Source organism: Antedon mediterranea, chromosome 11, assembly GCF_964355755.1.
Source record: "Antedon mediterranea chromosome 11, ecAntMedi1.1, whole genome shotgun sequence".
Taxonomy (NCBI): Eukaryota; Metazoa; Echinodermata; class Crinoidea; order Comatulida; family Antedonidae; genus Antedon; species Antedon mediterranea.
The window spans coordinates 14506147-14527093 of record NC_092680.1 but is presented as its reverse complement, the minus strand read 5'-3'; the positions used below and the strand labels follow the sequence as shown (position 1 = coordinate 14527093).

General features: G+C 33.8%; 2 protein-coding genes across 2 annotated transcripts; one reads left to right on the top strand and one right to left on the bottom strand.

Moving 5' to 3' along the window:
• The first annotated feature begins 1573 nt into the window (after nucleotides 1–1573).
• On the top strand, nucleotides 1574–3355 carry LOC140062268 (uncharacterized). Its single transcript, XM_072108402.1, has 2 exons — nucleotides 1574–1739; nucleotides 2251–3355. The coding sequence occupies exons 1-2, from the start codon at nucleotides 1651–1653 to the stop codon at nucleotides 2978–2980; spliced, it is 819 nt and encodes a 272-aa protein (XP_071964503.1). The 5' UTR covers nucleotides 1574–1650; the 3' UTR covers nucleotides 2981–3355.
• A 61-nt stretch (nucleotides 3356–3416) lies between these two features.
• On the bottom strand, nucleotides 3417–12193 carry LOC140062267 (MAM domain-containing protein 2-like). Its single transcript, XM_072108401.1, has 9 exons — nucleotides 12078–12193; nucleotides 11066–11142; nucleotides 10292–10453; nucleotides 8839–8911; nucleotides 8247–8408; nucleotides 7697–7841; nucleotides 7274–7400; nucleotides 6151–6247; nucleotides 3417–4942 (listed from the first exon to the last, which is right to left on the bottom strand). The coding sequence occupies exons 1-9, from the start codon at nucleotides 12169–12171 to the stop codon at nucleotides 4584–4586; spliced, it is 1296 nt and encodes a 431-aa protein (XP_071964502.1). The 5' UTR covers nucleotides 12172–12193; the 3' UTR covers nucleotides 3417–4583.
• Nucleotides 12194–20947: the final 8754 nt, after the last annotated feature.

Here is a 20947-nt window from a genome sequence, read left to right as displayed (position 1 = left end):
AATGTATAACAGTTGGAATAACTATGGTATTTTTTATAAATATAACATTATGCAACAGTAATAAAGAATCGCAACTATAATGATGTAGTCGATTAAATTGAACTATTATTTAACATTCGGTATAAATAGGCATAGTAATAACTTGTTTTTATTTTCTATATCAGATTGGACGTAGATGATGCGAACGCCTGTAGGCATATATTCATTATTTGAAAAAAGTATATTTTTTTTTATGCGCAATAAAGAATTTTTATTTCATTAATTATTTTCATTTCGTTATTATAATTAAAATTCAGGTACAAGTAATTCTTTAAATGAATGTGGAAAAATTCCAACATTTACATAGTGCAACGCAAGCTAGGCCTATAGAAAAGACACAGATAGCGCCGATATACAATATTTGATACATGTGGCCGTATTCACCAATCACACTTAAGTGAGATATTTCCTTTAAATCCTAAGAATGTCCTTTAAATCAAGAAAAATTAAGGGTATCACTTAAGTGGTATTCACAAAGGTTTTAAGGTTAAGTGAAATCCTTAACTATTTTCCAAGGGACCTCAGTTCAGAGGTCTCTTAACTATTCAGTAAACCTTGGATGTGCTGACGATTGTGTATGTGCTATGCCTACTTGTAGTAGCTCCAGTATAGGCTAGGTAGAGATGCTAGGCCTCTTGTTGGTCTGCCCATTAACCAGCCTAGGATTGATGTTTGGTTTTTAGTAGCATCTACACATATTTTTCTTGATCCTAACCATACAAATATATATTTGTTTTTGTTTTTACTGCCATTATGTTAAAGATGGCTGCGCAGCTCATTTCTTGTAATAGAAAATAGCCTCAGTCTAGGCTAACCATGCCTAGGATCGACTACTGTAGTAGTACTAGTAGGTAGAGAGATGCTATGCCCCAGTCTACCATCATGGGATGCCTCAATACAGACAGGTTTAGGCCTACACAGAAGTTTGGTTTGTTAGTAGCATCATCATTTCTTGATCCTCACCATACAAATAAATCTAGGTCTAATAGTATTCATTTATTTGGGGTTTTTTTTACATCTTGTTATTGATCATTACGTACAAACACACACTTTCTTCCTCACTCGTCCCCTTACTCTTTTTTATAAATATGCAAATTGGTTTTTAGAGAGGAAAGTGATTAGACCATAGAGGAGTTATAAATCCTCTGTGATTGGACAATGGGACAACTCATAAATATTTATGATTATTTTACCCTTAAGTTTTACACTTAAATTAAGTGTTTTCCTTAGCTAAGTGAATCCCTTAACTCATTAATTTGTGAATACCCCGTGTTTTCTTTTGTTAAGAAAATTCTTAAATCTTAAGGGTAAGTATTTTCCTTAGTTTTATTGTGATTGGTGAATACGGCCACAAAGCCATGTTTGATACCACCGGTATGATTATAGATAATGACAGGCAAGTGCGCGCATGTCAAGAATGCGTAACGGTACTGACTAGACTCTGGCGCTCACATTCTAAGATGCGCGTACCGTTTTCGATTGGAATATAATGCGTAATACTACTGCAGAAAACACGTTTAAACGATTTCAAATTGCTTGTGGAAATCACGTAAAAAAAATAAAGTGAGTGTAGTCTAGTTTCAAGAAACGCAAATAATATAATTGGCGAACATGAAACTAAGTTTAACAATAGGCCTATCTTTAATTTTGAGCTGTACGATTCTTGATGTTGTCGGCGCTTATGGCTACAATCGTCTCGGGTGAGCTTTTTTCATTATTAAAAATAATTATGGGCATAGGCTAGGCCTAGCCTACTAGCTAGGCCTCGGTAGTCTGAAAATTCTTAAATTGACTATAATTCAGAACTAACAGCCTTTTTAGATGAAACTTTGACACACGGATGCTTCACGTCAACAGTCATCTTCCGGTATCATCAGCAAAATTTGAAAGATTTTTTTTCGCGTACGTGCGCTTTGAAAGTTAAATAATTTTAAAATAAATTTCAACTTTTTACACGTTTTAAGGATTTCACATTTTAAATAAATTTTGCATTGCGCGTGCGCTTTTGCGCACTTAGCTCGTACGCAGCTTAGAAAGACCGTTTGCACTTGATTATTGTTCTTTATACTTTTTATGACACATTTCTTTCATTTTTGATAATTATGAAGGTAAAATAATGACACACGTGTACGTCAGGGCTACAGTAGGCCTAGGCCTAGCCTAAGTAGGTCTATAATATTGTTACATATTTATTATATTTGTTCATAATAGGCAACCGGAGGAGAACCTAATAAGAGAACCCGGCCGCGTAGATTACGACTTGGACACAGGTAATGATGAGCCATGGTGGAAGAATGATGAGGAATATCTATCAGCTGACGAGATGATCGGTAAACTACCCGATGCTATGGAAGAAGATCCACGATCCCGAACTGAACGAGTAGATGACAATATAGAGACACCGAATGAATGGTACGATATCAATGGAGATGACCAAGAATTGAGTACTTACCAAGACACAGCTGATAATCTGAATTGGAATGACCAAAGTAATGACAAAGACAATTGGAAAGATGATAATTCAATTGTTGTTGATGAAAAAGAAACCCAATTCGATATAGATACAGTCAATGACGAAAACGAAAATGACAATTTAACTAATTTAGATGAAGATTTAACTAATTTAGATGAAGATGAAATAGATCAATCTGGTGAAGATTATGCAAACCTTGGCGGTGATGAACATATCAATTTTGATGACGATGGCAACTGGGATGACCAAGAAAAAGATCAATTTGAAGATAACGAAAATATAAATTTTGATGAAGATGGCGATTGGGATGAAAATGATGACGAACAAGAAGACCAACTGACCGGAAGTGACGATCAAAGACGATATAAACGTCAAGTAGATTCGATCAGTGATAGTAGAAATGAAGATTTTTATTTTGAAGAGGAATTACCGCCATCGGAAGGTTTCGATTATTCATACATTCAATAATTTGTTCTGCGCATTTAAATTATTTGACTTTCATTCACTTCCAAAATTAAATATATATAACTCATTTTAACCATTTAAATTATATTCACATGCGTTGTATATATACTATACTATACTAACAGGTTTAACGAAAAAAATGAAATTGTATTATTCTAATCTCTGTAATGTTCCAATCTTGGTTTATGTTATTGTTGCTAATATGAATATTATTATAGTTTAGATTCAACCTGTTAGTGGCGGTTTCATCGCTGTTAATTGTGAAAAATAAAAAATAAAAACATTTAAAAAAATAACTGATAACTGAACTCAATAAATTTATAAAAAAAATATATTTAATATGTACACATACTTATTGTTACTGTGAACAGCTTGTTAAAATATCTTGAAATATATAATACAAAACAATTTGTATATTACTGTAATATATTGCAAATTATTTGGTAGTATTTAAAATAATAAACTGTTACATTCAAATTTGAAACGAGATTTTAAAATAAAATTTGTATTGCTATATAGTTTGTTCTTTCCTAATTTATTTGAGTTTTTCGATATATTAGTGACGTGATCGTAAAGTTAATTACTCGAGTTATCTTCACTTAGGCTATCAGTTCAGTTTCCGAGCGATTTATTTAACATAATAGAAAAAGGCATATAGGCCTATTATAGTTTATTGCACATGATTATTTTTTAATAACAATAAAAATATCACTATTCGCAATTTAAAGATGTATTGTCCCTTGACACAAAAAACGTATGTATTTATAGTTTAAACAAATTTTTTCGACTAATTTTTGGTGAAAGTTAATAACTATTATGATACTTCGAAACGACCCACTTTTTTTCGAAATATTTATTTTTAATTTTTATACATCTTTAAAGTGATAATACAACACGTAATGATTAGGAACTTTTCAATTAAAAACGACGCGCGGCAATAGAGAGAATATCTGACCATATTTATTCGAATAAACTTGAATATAAACGCCTTAATTTATTTCCCCGAAAATAGACTGAAAAGTGATTCCAACACAGGTCTAGGGGAACCAACAAGATGGCGGCAGTAAATGTGTTCAAAAACATTATTTAATATAAAAAATAATAATCTAATATAATACATTAAGGCCATAATTATAATTTACAACACATATTCTTGTCAAAGCACAGTGAAGGTTTTATAAAATTAAATATAATCAAAGAATATAAGTAGGTCCTTTTATTATCTTTGATATAATTATTGATAATCGCAATAAAATTAATACATTCTTGGTAATCTAGCATTTTTTGTATACGAGGATCATGATATAGAATGCGTTCACGCTTATACGCTTAACGCGCTGCGTTGCGTATCGTTCTTACGCAGATAGGCTCAACACAGGCGTAGTAGTGCGTACTGCGTAGGGCATATCTGATTGGTCGATTGCAGCCGCCATCTTGTTGGTTCCCTCTCCATGGAGAATCACTTTTGAACGGCCGCGATAACATTAAAAGATTGCCATCCAGCCTTCGGCTATTACATATCACTGGTTATCGCAGTTCAAAAAGTGATTCTTCCAAACATATTTATAGCCGAAGGCTAGATTACAAACTCCAATGTTATAACAGTTCAAAAAGTTTCATTGTCAGTCTCTGAACAACGCTTTTTTAATTGATCCTCCTCTGGGTTGAAATAATATGTTTCATTTTCTAGTTGACAAAATATTTCTTTTTTACGCAAATTGCATGAACGACACATGCTGATAAAAATGACGGTGAATATCATTGCCCAGAATGACAATCCACAAGCTATTATCAGTGTTACTAATCCATTGTTCAAATGCCAAGCAGTAGTATCATCGTCTATCTTGGTTCGATTCGTATCAGATGGCAGTAGGCCAGGCATAGACGTAGGAGGCATAAGCGTTGGGTTGTATGTTTTTGCTTTGTCCACCAACGAAACAGTCGGTGGTACTAAATGTTCTGGAACTGAATTAAAAAGAAAACACATGGTACATTTAGCCCGGCGGACACTACTATCTATCGGCTGAGCAAACTGAATGACACGAATAACACTTTGCTCACGTCACAGATTCGGAACATTTTCGAGGAATCGGCCACTGAGGAAAATATCTATCGTGTTTAATATTGTGTCACGCGTGTCATTTTCCTCACAATGTGCGCCGCACGTGAGCTAACAGATAATAAATCTACTGCACATTTACATTCTAATCTATTATAAGTCAGAGCGCGCCGTAATAGTGTTAGGGAGTTTTCGCAGGAGCCCGTCAACTTTCTACTCATTTGCATAACAACGTAGTTCAGCCAATAGTTGCGTTATCCTTAGGTTAACATTTTTCACTGACGTAATAATGTACTGGGCGTACGCAATTAATAACTAAAGTTTTTCGTAATGCTTGCGCAAGTGCAGATCGGTTTTTATTTACAACAATTGGCCGAAGCTTGCGCGGTGTATGTTGGGAAATAGCGTTAAAGTTAAAGTTTACGTGCTCCTACAAAAACTTTATATTATCGAGTATTAAAGGCATAAGTATATGCATCCGATAGAACGCGATCACAGTTTGCGGCACATTTCTTAGTGAGCAAAGTGTTATTCGTGCCAGTTGGCTCAGCCGATAGCTTATAGTGTGCGCCGGACTTTATTAAATGTTAGTAATGATAACAAAAAATATAAACGATGACGATGATGATGATGACGATGACGACGACGACGACGACGATGATGATAATGACAATGATGATGACGAAACTTACAATGATGATGATGGCGATGTGATATTATAATGGTCATACGATATTGTTATACAAATGGGTGCTAGGATAATAATGATATGATAATGGTGATACGATATTGTTATGGAAATGACGGATACGATAATAATGATATGATAATGGTGCTACGATATTGTTATGTAAATGGAGGGAAATAATGATATGATAATGGTGATACGATATTGTTATGTAAATGGGGGATACGATATTTATGATAATGATAATGGTGATACGATATTGTTATGTAAATGGGGATACGATAATAATGATATGATATTAGTGATATTGATAATAGTGATGAATGGTGGTGATATGCACAATTATGATGGTATTGAATGGTGTTAATGATAGGGATTGCGATGAGGAGGCCTAGGACAATGACTAAAATAAGGAGGGAAACCTACCACTTGAACCATTACACCACGAATGTCTAACAACATTGACGTCATCAATGGCAATGTCCGATTTGTCACTGTTGCCCCGTATTCCTTCAAATACAATCTATTTAAATGATAAAAATACGAAAAATTAGGAAGTTTTCGTAGGAGCACGTAGACGTTAACTTTAACTGATGACGGCAACATTATACTCATTTGCATACTAACAGCGTTGTTCACCTAACAGTAGCTCAACGTACTTTTTTTGACGGGAAGTGTAGACAGCATCGCGCACGCAACACCACAGGCACAGAATAAATTATAAACCGTCCGGTGATATATTGAAATTGTTCATCGCAATGTATATATACAACGTAGCACTGTGTAAAATATATTATATGATTTATATATATATAAACACATCAGGCAAAGAACATTAATTCTAAACCGCCCGGTGATATACTGAAACTAATTAATTTGAAACGATAAAGATGAGGAAATCTGTTAGAATGAGAAAAAGTCAACTGAGTCACGAACTCGGACGACCGTCTGCTTGATATGCAGCAGCTGTCCTAACCATTAGACCACTGGGGCTTTCATGGTATTTTTCAAACTCGATTGGATAGCGACATTCTCGGCGTAGTACGGCGGAACAGCACTAGTCCCTTATTTATATATATAAAATAGCATATTGCGATGAACAATTCTTCTTATTGTTTGGCATAATTAAAAACATAACTTTAAATTTGCCATTTGTTTTCTTAATAATTTTGGAGATATTTAATTCTTCTTCCATGTTTCGACGCCCTCGGTTAACGGTTTTAATTGACGCTATTTTTTAGAAATAAGGTTCTCGACACGACGCACGTAACTAAAGTTTTTCGTAATTCTTGCGCATGCGCAGATCGATTTGTTTACAAATTGGGCGGAGCTTGCGCGTTGTATGTTGGGAAATAGCGTTAAAGTTAACTTTTACGTGCTCTACTTGCGAAAACTCCCTGATAATTGAAACTGTGTACGTAGCTTGTAAAAAAGAGAAACATGTACGTGGAAACACGACCACACATCGGTTATTGTAAATAAAATTTGCTAAATGCAACTAAATTGTTAATTAAACATTTTTTAAATTATGAATCGTAAAATTACGAACCTGAAATTCTCTATAAGATCTGATATTGATTTTTATATCGTACCATTTGTTTCCTTGGTTACCATGTAAACTAAACAGACTATATGTAAGATCGTCGGAATTGACATCTGTTTTGTAAACATTCAATCTAAAATAACAGGAGACAATATAGCACATTAAAGTGTGAATTAAGCCCGTGTGGAGTGACGAAGAACCAGCAGATCAGAGATTTCGTCGTGCCATAGAACCAATTTGTGTGACGATAGAGAGGGCGCACTACAGAATAAGTTGATAATCTGTTATTTTTTAATATATTATCAACACATGACCCGTAATCGTATCGGGATGCAATACATTGACAATGTTTTAATATTGTTCATTAGGATTTCAACGTTCATTGCAATTTGATTTCTTATTTTATACGGAATTAAACAAGTAACGTACGGTCCAATGCTTCGTTCACTGCTATCACCGTACATGTAGTACCAAAATGATACACATATAGCAGACGCTGGGCCTATTGGTGGCGTCGCAATTCTGGCGGCCTGACCTTCCGTATGAGACGACGATTCTATATACATGTAGAAACCTGAGAAATATACAGAATGTGCAGAGAGGCTTAGAAGGAATTATTATTCATTTACTTAGACAGACTTTGTGTATAGGTGCTAGGGTCTACCGAGCGGCTCTGTGTGTACCACCAATACAATGTAATTTCAAAAATCAGCATTACGTCAGCTTTTAAAAATATTTGCAATCAAAAAACAATGAATTTAACGGAAATACAGTATTTTACATAAAGTATAGAAGATCCATACCTCCAAAAGTATAATTGTTGCTAGGGTCTACCGAGCGGCTCTGTGTGTACCACCAATACAATGTAATTTAAAAAATCAGCATTACGTCAGCTTTTAAAAATATTTGCAATTCCAAACAAAAAACAATGAATTTAACGGAAATACAGTATTTTACATAAAGTATAGAAGATCCATACCTCCAAAAGTAGAATTGTTGGCAGTATGACCAGAGGGTGGGCCTGTTCCATTCGTAGGCGTTTTCCCTGTTTGTCTTACCCAGTCAAAATCATCAGCGAGTACCTGTCTATAATTACAAATGTCGCCTTCTTCGAAGTCACATGATCCGTCGTTTTTAGAACCTACAAATAAATTATTGTTTGTGTTTATTAGATTTTTAACTGAACTTTCACCCTAAAATACAGTTTAGAAAGCAGCGAAATTTCAGCAATCGAGTTCTTTGAAAAAAGTTTAATTGATATAACATAAAGGCTGATGTTATGTTATTATGCTATATCACCCTCAATAAATAAGTCACTGTCAGGATTGATTACACACACAGCAGTTACATTTACTGGAAGTAAAGCTACCCATACAGTAGCTATTATTAGATAAGCCAGATCATTTTAAGTGGCATCACTATTTTGTCAACTATTCAAATTTTAATTTGTATTTTGATAAATACATATTACGCTTGTTACGTAACAGTAGGCCTACACTATTTAATCATAGCTAAAAACAAAACAAAAGGAATTAGATTTTGTTTAATATTACGTTATGAAAAATACTTACTAGTGTTAGAAATTATAAAATCATCAAGTCCAATAATACCAGCAAAACTATTTACCTGTCCCTCAACGACAATCTGAAATTGAATGATACAGTTATAAAAGATACAATAGATAATTGAATCGTTAATGTTTTAAGATAAGACGCTAACTATAATTATTGAATACTAGATGGTCGTGTCCACAGATGGTTCTCGAATACACAGTCATTTCAGCGTAAAAAAACTTGCGATTTCAAATGTACGTACCGCAGAAACGTATTTACAGAAACGAATACATAGACACGATGATTTATGTAGTTAACTACTACTGGGAATTCATAAAAAGAAACTTGTCACAAAATAAGTCCACATTTTTTATAATAAACAAACTCAATTTGTGTTCTGTATGTAACATTAGGGTTGAGAGATGGGGAAGAGGATGGGTACAAAGAGGAACAATTTTTAAATATATTCTTTATCCACTCAGTAACGAAATATTTTGTTCATGTTTTTTAGGCCTATAAATAATAATTATACCAATGAATACAGTATTCATGTATTTGTATCCGTTTTGTGTTTACCCTCCTGTTATTGGCGAATTTATTTTGCTGGTGGTTGGGTTTGGAAATAAATAAAAAACAAAAATAAAAAAAAACATTTGCGATTTAATACTTTGTTAAAACTGTCACTGTCATAGTATATTGAAATAGTAAGGTACATGTAACGATACAATAACGATATTTTTTTGTAATCAGTAATTAATACAAACGTTGAGAAGCTGTGTGTTGTGTTTATATATCTAACAGTAGACATACTCGCAGTAATAACGTTTATTTGTATATGTGTTTATATATCTAAACAGTACCCACATTCAAAAATGGGTAATACGTATTATCAGTATTGTCAAATTAATGCAATACTATATCTAAAGGTTTTAAGTTTATCCCCCAAAGGCCCATACATTTACCTACTTGTGTAAACTAAATAATTATGCTGGGAGAAATGAGATTGGAATGTTCCATTCATCGCAAATCAAAACATTTTGTATAAACGTATATTAAATCTATTAAAATAGTATTGTTTTAAAGAAAATCGGCCTTTAACATTATGATACTGTACTCGAGCTGTTCAATCGGTTTTCAGCTATTTAATACAATTATCGTAGAAGGAGATAGGTAAATTCAAAGCACCCTCGTATTCTTGTGTGCGGGTATTTTTCAGCATCGACATCTATTAGACAGTGTATACCACGATCTGAAAACACCCCTATTTGGGGCAAATCATTGAACCTAAATTCGTTATAATAGTCAATAACTAATTATCTAACTAAACCTAATTAGTTGTATGGTTTTCATTTTGTGTTAAAAATCAGTATCGACAGTATGTACCAACTTTATATACCATCGTGTAAACATTTCAGAAGTTACGCGTGATTTACCAAATGATGCCCTTACGTCAATATATATGCAAACTTACACGACGATTCAATGGATTTTGAACACTTATCGATGCTTCATTCCATCTGTTACCCTTATCCCCGGTGACGGTGAATACAAGTTCCATGCTATCAGCATCTTGTATGTAAACATTCAAAGTTATATTCTGAGAACCGTGCATATAGTACCACAACTTAAAATCCTTCAAAATGAAAGTAATGTATTTTATCATTATAGGCTTATAGTAGAGTGGCTTAACAAGCACGTGGCTAGAATTTGCCAAAATTGTTTCCCAATTGCTTTCGTCGGAGGACTTCTGTTATTTTTGTAACCAGAATTAACAACGAGTCGTTTAGGCCGTGTAGGACTCTATTTGTAAAGAGAGGTCGTTTTTTCTTTCATTTTAAATTATTATGTAACATATGTAATTTATTTTATCATAACCCGAAAATAGATTATTAATAAAATTATTAAGGCTATACTGAGTTTAATTGGGAATTAAGTTACCGGAACTGGAATCAATTAATTAGCTAACACAATCTAAGGTTTCCGGTTAGAGGCAAAAACATAATTATTAAATAATTTCCTATGAAATACGTATATTAACACAATAGATATAATAATCAATTTGCAGCTATTATTTGTCTAAAGCTCTGTTTACACTATCAGACTAGTTTGTTAAAAAAAAGGGGGTGATATGCCCAAATATGGTAGTGATACTAGTCCATATGAGTACATCATATTTTGTTGTCATATAAGGTGTGATAGTTAGACAGAGCCTAATGTCAGGGTGTTATCAACCCTGAATACTTACAATAACAGCAGTAGTGGTTAAGAATGGGCTTGTAGTGGTTGCACTGTTTCCTGAATCAACATATATAAAGTTTCCCACTGAAAAAAAAACAGCCAAAATTAAGTAGGCCTAATTATGCCCTAAATAGGCCTATATATATTTTTAATAGCCCGGATATTCCGAACTTCATTCTTGATATCCACTTCGCTCAAAGAGTATGGATACAGTGTTCCTTGGAAGAAATCGCTAAATTGAAAACTTTTTGGACTACAAAATGTAGGTCCAGTGTACACAATTATAACCCGTGTGCACTTCAAGAACCAAGTTTATCATTCTAAACGACGAGTACGAGGTTACCCCGGAGTGAAAAGGTTCACAAAATAGCTCCTATATCAAGGGGATTACCATCTAGGCCTATCTGGTAGGACAGTGATTGTTTACTATTGGTAATTCTTGGCCACATGTGTGCGCCTAAAGACATAAAATAAAAACTAAAATAGTATATTAAGATAAATAATGTTACTTAATCATCAAAGGATTAAAATGAACACATTAATACAAATTAATTCAAATTTAATAATAGACCATAAGTTTGACCATCGGATTAAAAATTTATCAAAATCAACCTCCGTGATTACACAATAATAGGCATAAGAAATGTCAATAGTAGAATCGATAATTCATAAATTAATATTATGATTATAACTAACTCATGATTAATGAGAAATGCAGTAAATATGTTGAGGAACAATGGTATATTTATACTTCTCAACCGAATTTGGTAAAATTATTACACACAAACTTGAAATATAAGAATAGTTTATAAGTGCTGAATTTATTTCACAGAGCGACATTAATAAAAAGACACAGGATTGATTTATTTATTGCGTTCGTTATTGCGTGCGTTTAAATAATGATATACTACGGTAAATAAACGCGCGCGTAAACCTGACAAATCTGACAACATGATAATCGTTTACGGAATAAGTACCGGTATAAAGTGTGATCAATATAATATGGACGCGTTTTTTACCTATTGCATTTGTGCCGTTAGAATTTGGTACCTTTGATTGCGTGTGATTCACCTTCCAACCTTCTACTGTCCATTCACAGAGGGGATAAATCATATCATCAAAAGTACAGTTCTGCGCTTTAATTGTAGTAACTAAGCAAATAAAAGTAAACAGACGAAAGAAAATTGTTTAATAGTACCTAAAAATAAACAACACAATGACGTCATAAATTAACTGATTCATTATGATTTATTATTTGTATTATTGCATGCCATTTTTTAAAAGAAGCAATTTATAATCAACATAATTTTTATTAGGGTATAACATATACACAATACAGCCAAGGGCTAAACGTATTGCATTTAGTAATGTTTTTAAAAATTATGCCTATAAAAAAAAACATTTACAATGATTTAAAAATACATATAAATAATAAAGATAATATGGAAACTCCAAATACAATACCTTGTTCTTCGAATGAATACGAAGACATAGGCTAGAAGACATTCAATTTATGGTATGGAATATTTTTAAAGCCTTATTAAGGAATTTTTGCAAAAGATATTAATATTGACGCTAATAACCATAAAGCACTTACTTGATAATGCAGAAATAAGCCAAAGACTAAGTTTCGCAATTGCCATTACTTTTTGCTGGATCAGAGCTTTTCCAAGTAAGTGTTTCTCGTCAACAGGCCTTTGCCAAGAAAACAACAACCTAATAATTGCGTTACAGGACTCTTTATTATAACTATTAATACTCTTCCGTCGAACAGTTTGTGTCAGGAGACACTTGATTGAATGTTATCAAAATAACAATAAGTGGAAACAAATGTATACCATGTAGAATTGTGTGCGCTGCTGCTTCAAACTCTTGTGTTCGATCGTTGTGTTGCTGCTGCATTTGCTTCTGTTTGGAATAACCGGTTCATCTGGTATTTATGAGACAGCGTATGCGATGGCGGATGTAATACTTATAACCTGGCCAAATGTCTAGAAGGTTTACAACAACAACAGCAAGTCCAATGTCTATGTCTACTGTGAGTCTGTCTGTTCATTATATTATGCTTCAGTTCACTTAAATTATTATTTTAACTGGGAACATTGTAGCCTCAAGAAAGATGTGCATGTTAGAGAGAGAGATTGAGGACATTTCAATGAATGTTTGAAATGCTCACATTCCATGTCCGCTAAAAACCACACAATGAGCAATTTGAAAACAGAAGAACTAGCATTAACTCGTGTTTCAATACACTGTGGTCACACTAAATGGGTCCTGGAATTTCACTATTATCAAATGAACACTGTTACAAACAAACAAACGTTAATGTAGAACAATCCACCGCTAATGTAGTAAAACATCCAGATAATGTAGAAACAACAACAGCTTAATGTAGTAGGCCCTAAATAAAAATCAACACCAACTAATCTAGAACGGTCAACACATTTTTTGTACACTTTTATTTTAAGGTCTGATAAATTATAATATTAAAACAATTTAGACCCTAATTTAATGGGGTTTTTTTTCTTTTATTACTAAAATATATTCATTTCATAATGACGTTTCATAATATTCATATAACCTAACATATTCATTTCTTAAACATTTTAAACACATTCACTCCTTAGCGTATTAGTTTTTTAGCATATTTTTTTCTTGGCATATTTATTTCTTTCTTTTTAACACATTCATTATATCAACATCGTTTCCTAACATAATCATATTTATAGCAAATTAATTTCTTAAAATATTCATTTCTTAACATTTTTTATTTATTTATTTTATTTTTATTCATATTCAGCGTTGAGGGATGAAGAGGAATTTGTTTTAATATGTTAGATTCAACAGAATGTTTTCGTCTAGTTGATATGGTCCAAATAAACATATCCAAAGTTTACCGAAATCGGACATCGGGAAGTGGGTTAATTTGCATAAATTCAAAAGAGCCGCCATTTAACATTTTGAAGTCCCGTATCTTCCTCAATGGTTGTTTTAGACCACCTAAGTGCATTACGAGTAGATATAAATGTGACATTAAACTTCCCAATTAGTATATTTAAATTACCATATGACGTAATTATGACGTCATAAGGTAGTTGTGACATCATATAAAACGGTTAGTATAACAATGCCGTGCCGTACATTATTTATGTTTGTTATGTTATGTATATATTTTGAATTTAAAAATGGCCGCCATTTTTTTTAAATGGGTTAAATTTGTTATTAACACGGCCTTTTTGAAATCCAAGATGACTGACAGATTGATATAACATAGTTAAGATTGTATAATGGATAATACATTCAAACCGGGACTTGTTTCACATTCATAATTTGTGTTATTTGTGATATTCTGATTTTATTTGAATGTTGACGGCCATCTTGAATTTGGTCCTTAAAATGTATTTTTTTTTATTGACATTTATATAAATGACATTCCAGCCTACACTATGATCATGGTGGACAACTCAATAGTAGAAGTGGTACAAGTACGATATAATTTGACTTTTGTCAAAAACAAGTCCATTAGGAAGAATGATTACTTCCTGTTTGTGTTATTGTATCAAATTCCGTCATATTTAATTTCGGAAGGATTGAATCCGTGTTTTCCTTCCACATTCGTTTGTTTATCTTAGCTTTTTCAATGATGTCTCGAAATCAAAACGACCAGAAAATGTGTATTTAAACAAATACAGACAGAAAAAAATAAGTTACTTACATAATAGACTAAACGAATTCCTTATGATTACAGACATTTAAAATAATAATTCGACACACGTCTGGTTGTATGACGTTGTTTTTTAGATTGAACTACTGATTCACTTGTGGTTTACAGTGGAAGTACCAACAACTACTAGAAAGCTTACGATAAGCGTGTAGATAAATGAATGGAAATGCTGGAAGATTGCTATCAGAATAGTTTCAACCCCGTCGTCAATGTCTCAAATGTTGTACCTGTATGATGCAGGGGTAGAATTAGATTAAAATTAAAGGGGGGTTCCGGGTTTAAAATGAATAGTAAAAAATGTAAAATATATTTGTTTGTCTCTTGAACGGTAAAAGTTTCAATTTATATAAGCGCCCAGTGAAGCAGAACGAAGGCTGTGAAATCAGGCCAGATTACAAGTGCAGCTACGGCAAAATCACACTGTGGTTACAAAATAGGAAATTCGTGAAATGGTCCATCTTCCGACGACTCGTTATCATAAACCATATCAATTACTTTTGTAAAATTATACTTATCTGATGTAATTTTAGTCGGTCTTCCCATTTATAAAGTCAATTTTTTATGAAAATTCATCAAAACAGTGAAAAATTAGATATGTTTGCACTTTACGTTTGCCGATTTTCGCACCGACTTAGGGAAAAATCAAAATCAATGAAGCGTAACGTATAATGTACATTCCTGCTGAGGATCGAGCGAGACGACGATACACGTGCTCTCTCTGCTGCCCATGCCTGGCATCGTCACGTGATAAGCAGATACAACAATACCAAACTGGTCGGGTCGAGTATACCCCGTCTATAATCACAACATGAATGATGTACACTATTTGATTGAAGGTCGACTCGACCTACCGGAATGGTATAGATAATATAGCTCGAATGAGAGAGTTGGAATATTTGTGTAGTGCAGCCTATAGTAAAAGGCCTGGTAGTATCAATTCGCATAGGGTCTACTTCACTAGCTAGCTCAAATTTTAACTGGGCCGGATCGGCTAGGTCTCCTTCCTACTATCTGGTCTACTTGCTTGATGCATGAGCGAGTATCCGCTTTTTTGGAGAGTAAACTAAACCTATTTATTTTAGGCCTACTTAGACGATCGGGACACCATACGTGTGGACGGCGATCGGACCTTGTTTTGCTTCAATATTTACAGCCGATTTTGTAGAATGTTTTAGGTTTAGATTGTTTAGGAGTTTGGTTGATAGGATGGGTTTTGTCATGGAGTAAAGAATTATTCTTTACTCCATGGTTTTGTTATTTATAGGCCAATCGTCTAGTAGTAGGCTAGCTAGGCCCATGGGCCCCATTGTTTTAACGTAGCCATCGTGGCGGGAAGGAAGGGATCCAGTCAAGTCGCCCCATCGCAAAGTCGCCCCATACAAAGTCGCCCAATACAAAGTCGCCCCATCGCAAAGTCGCCCCAAAACAAAGTCGCCCCGGCACAGTCGCCCCATTTCAAAGTCGCCCCATTACAAAGTCGCCCCATCGCAAATTCGCCCCATCGCAAAGTCGCCCCAACGCAAAGTCGCCCCATCGCAAAGTCGCCCACGGTTTTAATCATATCGGTTGCGTTTGATATCGATTGCGTTGTTACTTTGGTCGCGCTAAATGTCGTATACATTAATGTTTATCCTATTATATACATAATATGTGTTTTAATTTGTATTTTACAGGTTTTAATGGAGTGATGTGCTTTTTAAAAATCATTAAAAAAATAGTCCCTTGTTTGAAAGTTTTAAAAAGATTATCCCTGATTTATAGTTTCGAAAATGTTAATTTAATATGATTTTAAAATTAGTTACCAGAGCCACAATTACAATTTCTTCAACCTACGCGATACCAGCTCATTTTTTAGGATAATATAATAAATGTATAAATGTGTAGAATAAAAACAAAAATCAATTATTAATATAGGCCTAATAATAATAATAAATATTCATCGACCAAAGTAAAAATAATCTAGATCGTATAACATCATTTTATCGCGACCGATTTCGAACGCGACTGATATCATCGTAAAACTCCGGCGGGGTTTCCCCATCTTCAGATGGTGCGTTGTAGAGTGCGACAACGGCAACGGCGGAGTAATTACGGGGGTTTGCCTCTGGTAAGCTAGCACGTTCGTGCGACCGCGGAGTGCGACCGAGTGATTAGTCGGGGGCTTCCTCTCTGATGATTGGGGTGCGTGCCGATCGTGTGACCCGAGACTACATGGCGGGGCTTCCCCTTTTATGCCTACACGTTCCGTGTTATTTTGTGTATCATTGCAACATTTTACGCACTTGTAAACTATTTTTTAACGTTTTGGGGCGACTTTGCGATAGGGCGACTTTGTGATGGGGCGACTTTGCGTTGGGGCGACTTTGCGATGGGGCGACTTTGCGATAGGGCGACTGTGTCGGGGCGACTTTGTTTTGGGGCGACTTTTCGATAGGGCGACTGTGTAAGGGGCGACTTTGTATGGGGCGACTTTGCGATGGGGCGACTTGACTAGCATATCCATCGTGGCATGGAATCCCTAGTCAGAATGGCTCTCGCCCATATTATTATTAGGCTAGGCCTAGAGTAGTATTGTACGTGAAGCCGATAATACGATCTGTACTATAGAGGTATAAAAATAGTATAATTTATGACTCCGTATCTGTACTAAATTTTGTATTTCATTAAATGTCAAATAAATATATGCTACTACTGTTATTATTACACTTTAGGCCTAGCTTAGAAAATCTACAAAAAAATGTATTTCACAATGATCACAATGGTGGTCGTCGTTTGACAGGGGAGAGAGATGTAAATTAGTTGACAAACACAACGTACATGACGTCGCGAGTTTGGAATCCACTGGTGACGTGATTTTGTGAATATCTCATGAATATTAATGAGCTTCCCTAAGCTGCTAAAAAACAGACTTTCCATGAATTTACCCTAAAATGTATATGAAATTTAATTTTTTTAATTTCTCGTTATTACTTCTTCATTCTGAAATGTCTATATTGTTATAATATTTTTTATTTAATAAATAAACGATATTTAAAAGCAATTTTAAACCCAGAATCCCCCTTTAAGTGCAAATGTATTCATGCATTGAGACACACAGGGATATGCAGCCAATGGTACTATGGATTAGACGGAAAAACAATGGAAAGTTTCTCTATATCTATATATAAATTTACGTAAGGGCAAAATTCGGTAAAATACACTGTCTAATGGATGTCCATCTTGAAAAATACCCGCACACAATACGAGGAGGCTTCGCACTTTCCTATCTCCTCCTACGATAATCTATATAATAATGCTAATAAATTGTTTGCGTATTTTACTTATCTCCTCCAAAGCCACTGAACGGTACGTGCTCACATTTGGCACACTGATGTTTATTGATGGACCGCGCACGATAGGCTATGTTATTTTCCTGTATTTTAAGGATAAACACTAACAAAAGGCAAAAAATAACAGTAATTTGACCACGTTTCGCGAGTTGTTACGTCACGTATTAACTACACAAACGTCTCCGTTGTGTACCGCAATGGCCTGATCTACAAACATCATGTTGAGCCGCCGAATTAAAACGGTGTTTATTCTCAGTAGCCCAACCGTATATCGACTGATCGCGTCGTTGAAGTTTTAATTAATTACGCCTATCCTTGGAACAGAATGTATGTTGTAAATCACGGTTTGGCTCAGTGAGTAAAACGCCGTGGGCATTGAAATTAATGTTTAGTAGTTTCGAGTTCGAATCCGCGATATGTGTAAATAATAAGTATCTCTGCTTAAAGCAAAATATCTAAACGACAATGTAAGTAAAGAAGTAGCAAAAAAGATACCAAACCTTACGTAAAAAATTGCAAAATATAAAAAACCTTATATTATACATTGTAGAATAGGTGAAATTACGGGACCCGCAACTTATTCCCATTTTTAAAATGGTGACGGTATCAAAATGAAACACTAAGATAAAAAAAGATTCCGACAATCACAAGGGTTATCTGCAACAAGTGGATAACCAAAAAACATAGAAAAGGAAACAAGATGATTACAAAGAGTTATCCGCTTGTAGCGGATAACTAATAATAATTAACAGGTACAGTAATCGGTAATCATTTTATTCTAAATGATCACCTAATTATACAAGTACAGTGTTCGAAACAGTTCTTAAGAGCCATTGTCTGTAAGAATCAAAGAAATATCAAAAAAAGTGGCAGACTCAAAAAAATGGATTTCTTTCAAATTTTGCACATGGCTATATATGTGTTGAGAGAAATCAAATATGAAGTATTTTTTATTTCAAACGTATATTTCCATGGCAACGGCCAAATTTGTGTTTTTGACAAATTTTGTCCTTTTTTAAGGTTTTTTAAAATGGATATTGGCACTACTTTGATGAGCGATATTTTTGTGTTGTTCATTTAATTATAAAAAATAATTAGTGTATGCATAATAACAATGCATTGTGTACCTGTTTCAAATTTTTTTTTTTTTTTTTATTTCATACTTTGGGAGATACCATTTATTTAAAAAGGGGTGTTTTTCACTTTTTTAAAATTGTTCAATGCAACTAAACTTTACTTCACCATAACGCCCAAAGTGGTGTATTTTTTTAGCTTATTTATTACAAATAGGTAGTTCTAATGTTTAATAATTGATTTCTAAAATAAAATACTGGGGTAAATTTAAAATCTACAAGCAGTGTTGCGAGAAACATAGGCATTTTTATATAAAAAAAAACATGGTATATTAGTAAAAACATTTTATTTTCTTTGATTATTTGATTTGAAACTCATTGGTCAGAAAAATTCTTAATGTTTTATATAGTTCTAGTTGTGTTGTGAGAAAAAAAATTAATTTTTAATTATAGATTCTGTAATTCCCAGTTTTAATGTCATTTTATAGGTTATATCCTCTGGAAATTTGAATAAATTATCAGATCGTTGTGAATTTTAATCTTTGCAACAGATTACTCCTCTCTTATTTTGAAGCTCCTCTTTCATTTGTTTACTTCTTTTATTTGCTAACCTAAGCAGATCCCATATGCCCATCCACCACCACTTTCGACTACCACCCCTCCCCACCCCCACCCCGACTATAACCACAAAAAGATAAACTGCAACACTTTGGTCGATCATCCAATATAGAGTGTCAAATGCATGCATTCAAGCACCACCCACACTGCCGCTATTATCGCCCCAATGAATAGACGGATTCAAACTCCTCCATCCAACCACCTCCCCCTTTTCTCCAAGCCCCCACCCACCCCAAGTTAAAAATTGCAATGCAAAAGATAGGACATAAAGTTAAGTTTTTAGACCCTCGCCTTCAACCACCTAACTATTTAAAAGTCCTGGATCCACCACTTTCCCCTCCCCAAAATAGAACCAATCAAAAGTCAATGATATACTCAGGTATGTTAATGCTACATAACAAATATTGAAGCCCTGATTTGAAATTTCATTTCATTTAAGGTCAGCATGTAAAATATCACACTTTATTATTAAATATTGGTTTTAAATTCTATATTTTTTTTACTGTGATGGTTGGATTCAGTAATAATTATTAATTAATAATTATCTGATAATTATTTAATTTCCCTTAGTTATGCATAGCAACAGTTACTATGGTAACTAAAAATGAGATATTCTTTAGATTTTGCATATTTATCTCATACAAATTTAAATTTGTAGATTATTAGCAGGCATGCCTTATTTGCATTTTCAAATTACCGTTTCACAAGGTCATATTCGTAAGCACTTTCTTCTGTGATTATTTTTATTCATGAAAACCCCATATTTTATTTACAGCGGCCACCTCCCTTAACGGACGCACTTTGAAAAGCCTGTTTGTTCTTCCTATCTAATTAGTGCATTTGGTGCTTACCGTAAGCAGCTGCGAGCACCTTTTTATACTAAAAGTGAGATTTTTTGTAAGCGGCCAATCGAAAAATGTGATACTTATTGCATGGACCTATGAATTAGAGGTGCATGTTTATTGTATTTCTTTATATATTAGCTTTATTTTGAAGAGGTTTTAAAAACATTACTGTGAAGAGATGAGAAAACTACACAGATTTTGACCGACCATTTTTCATATGATAAAAGTTTTTAAAATTTGTCTGAAAATGCTAAAAAATACTAAACCACCTGATTATAAATAATAATATGCCTACAATTA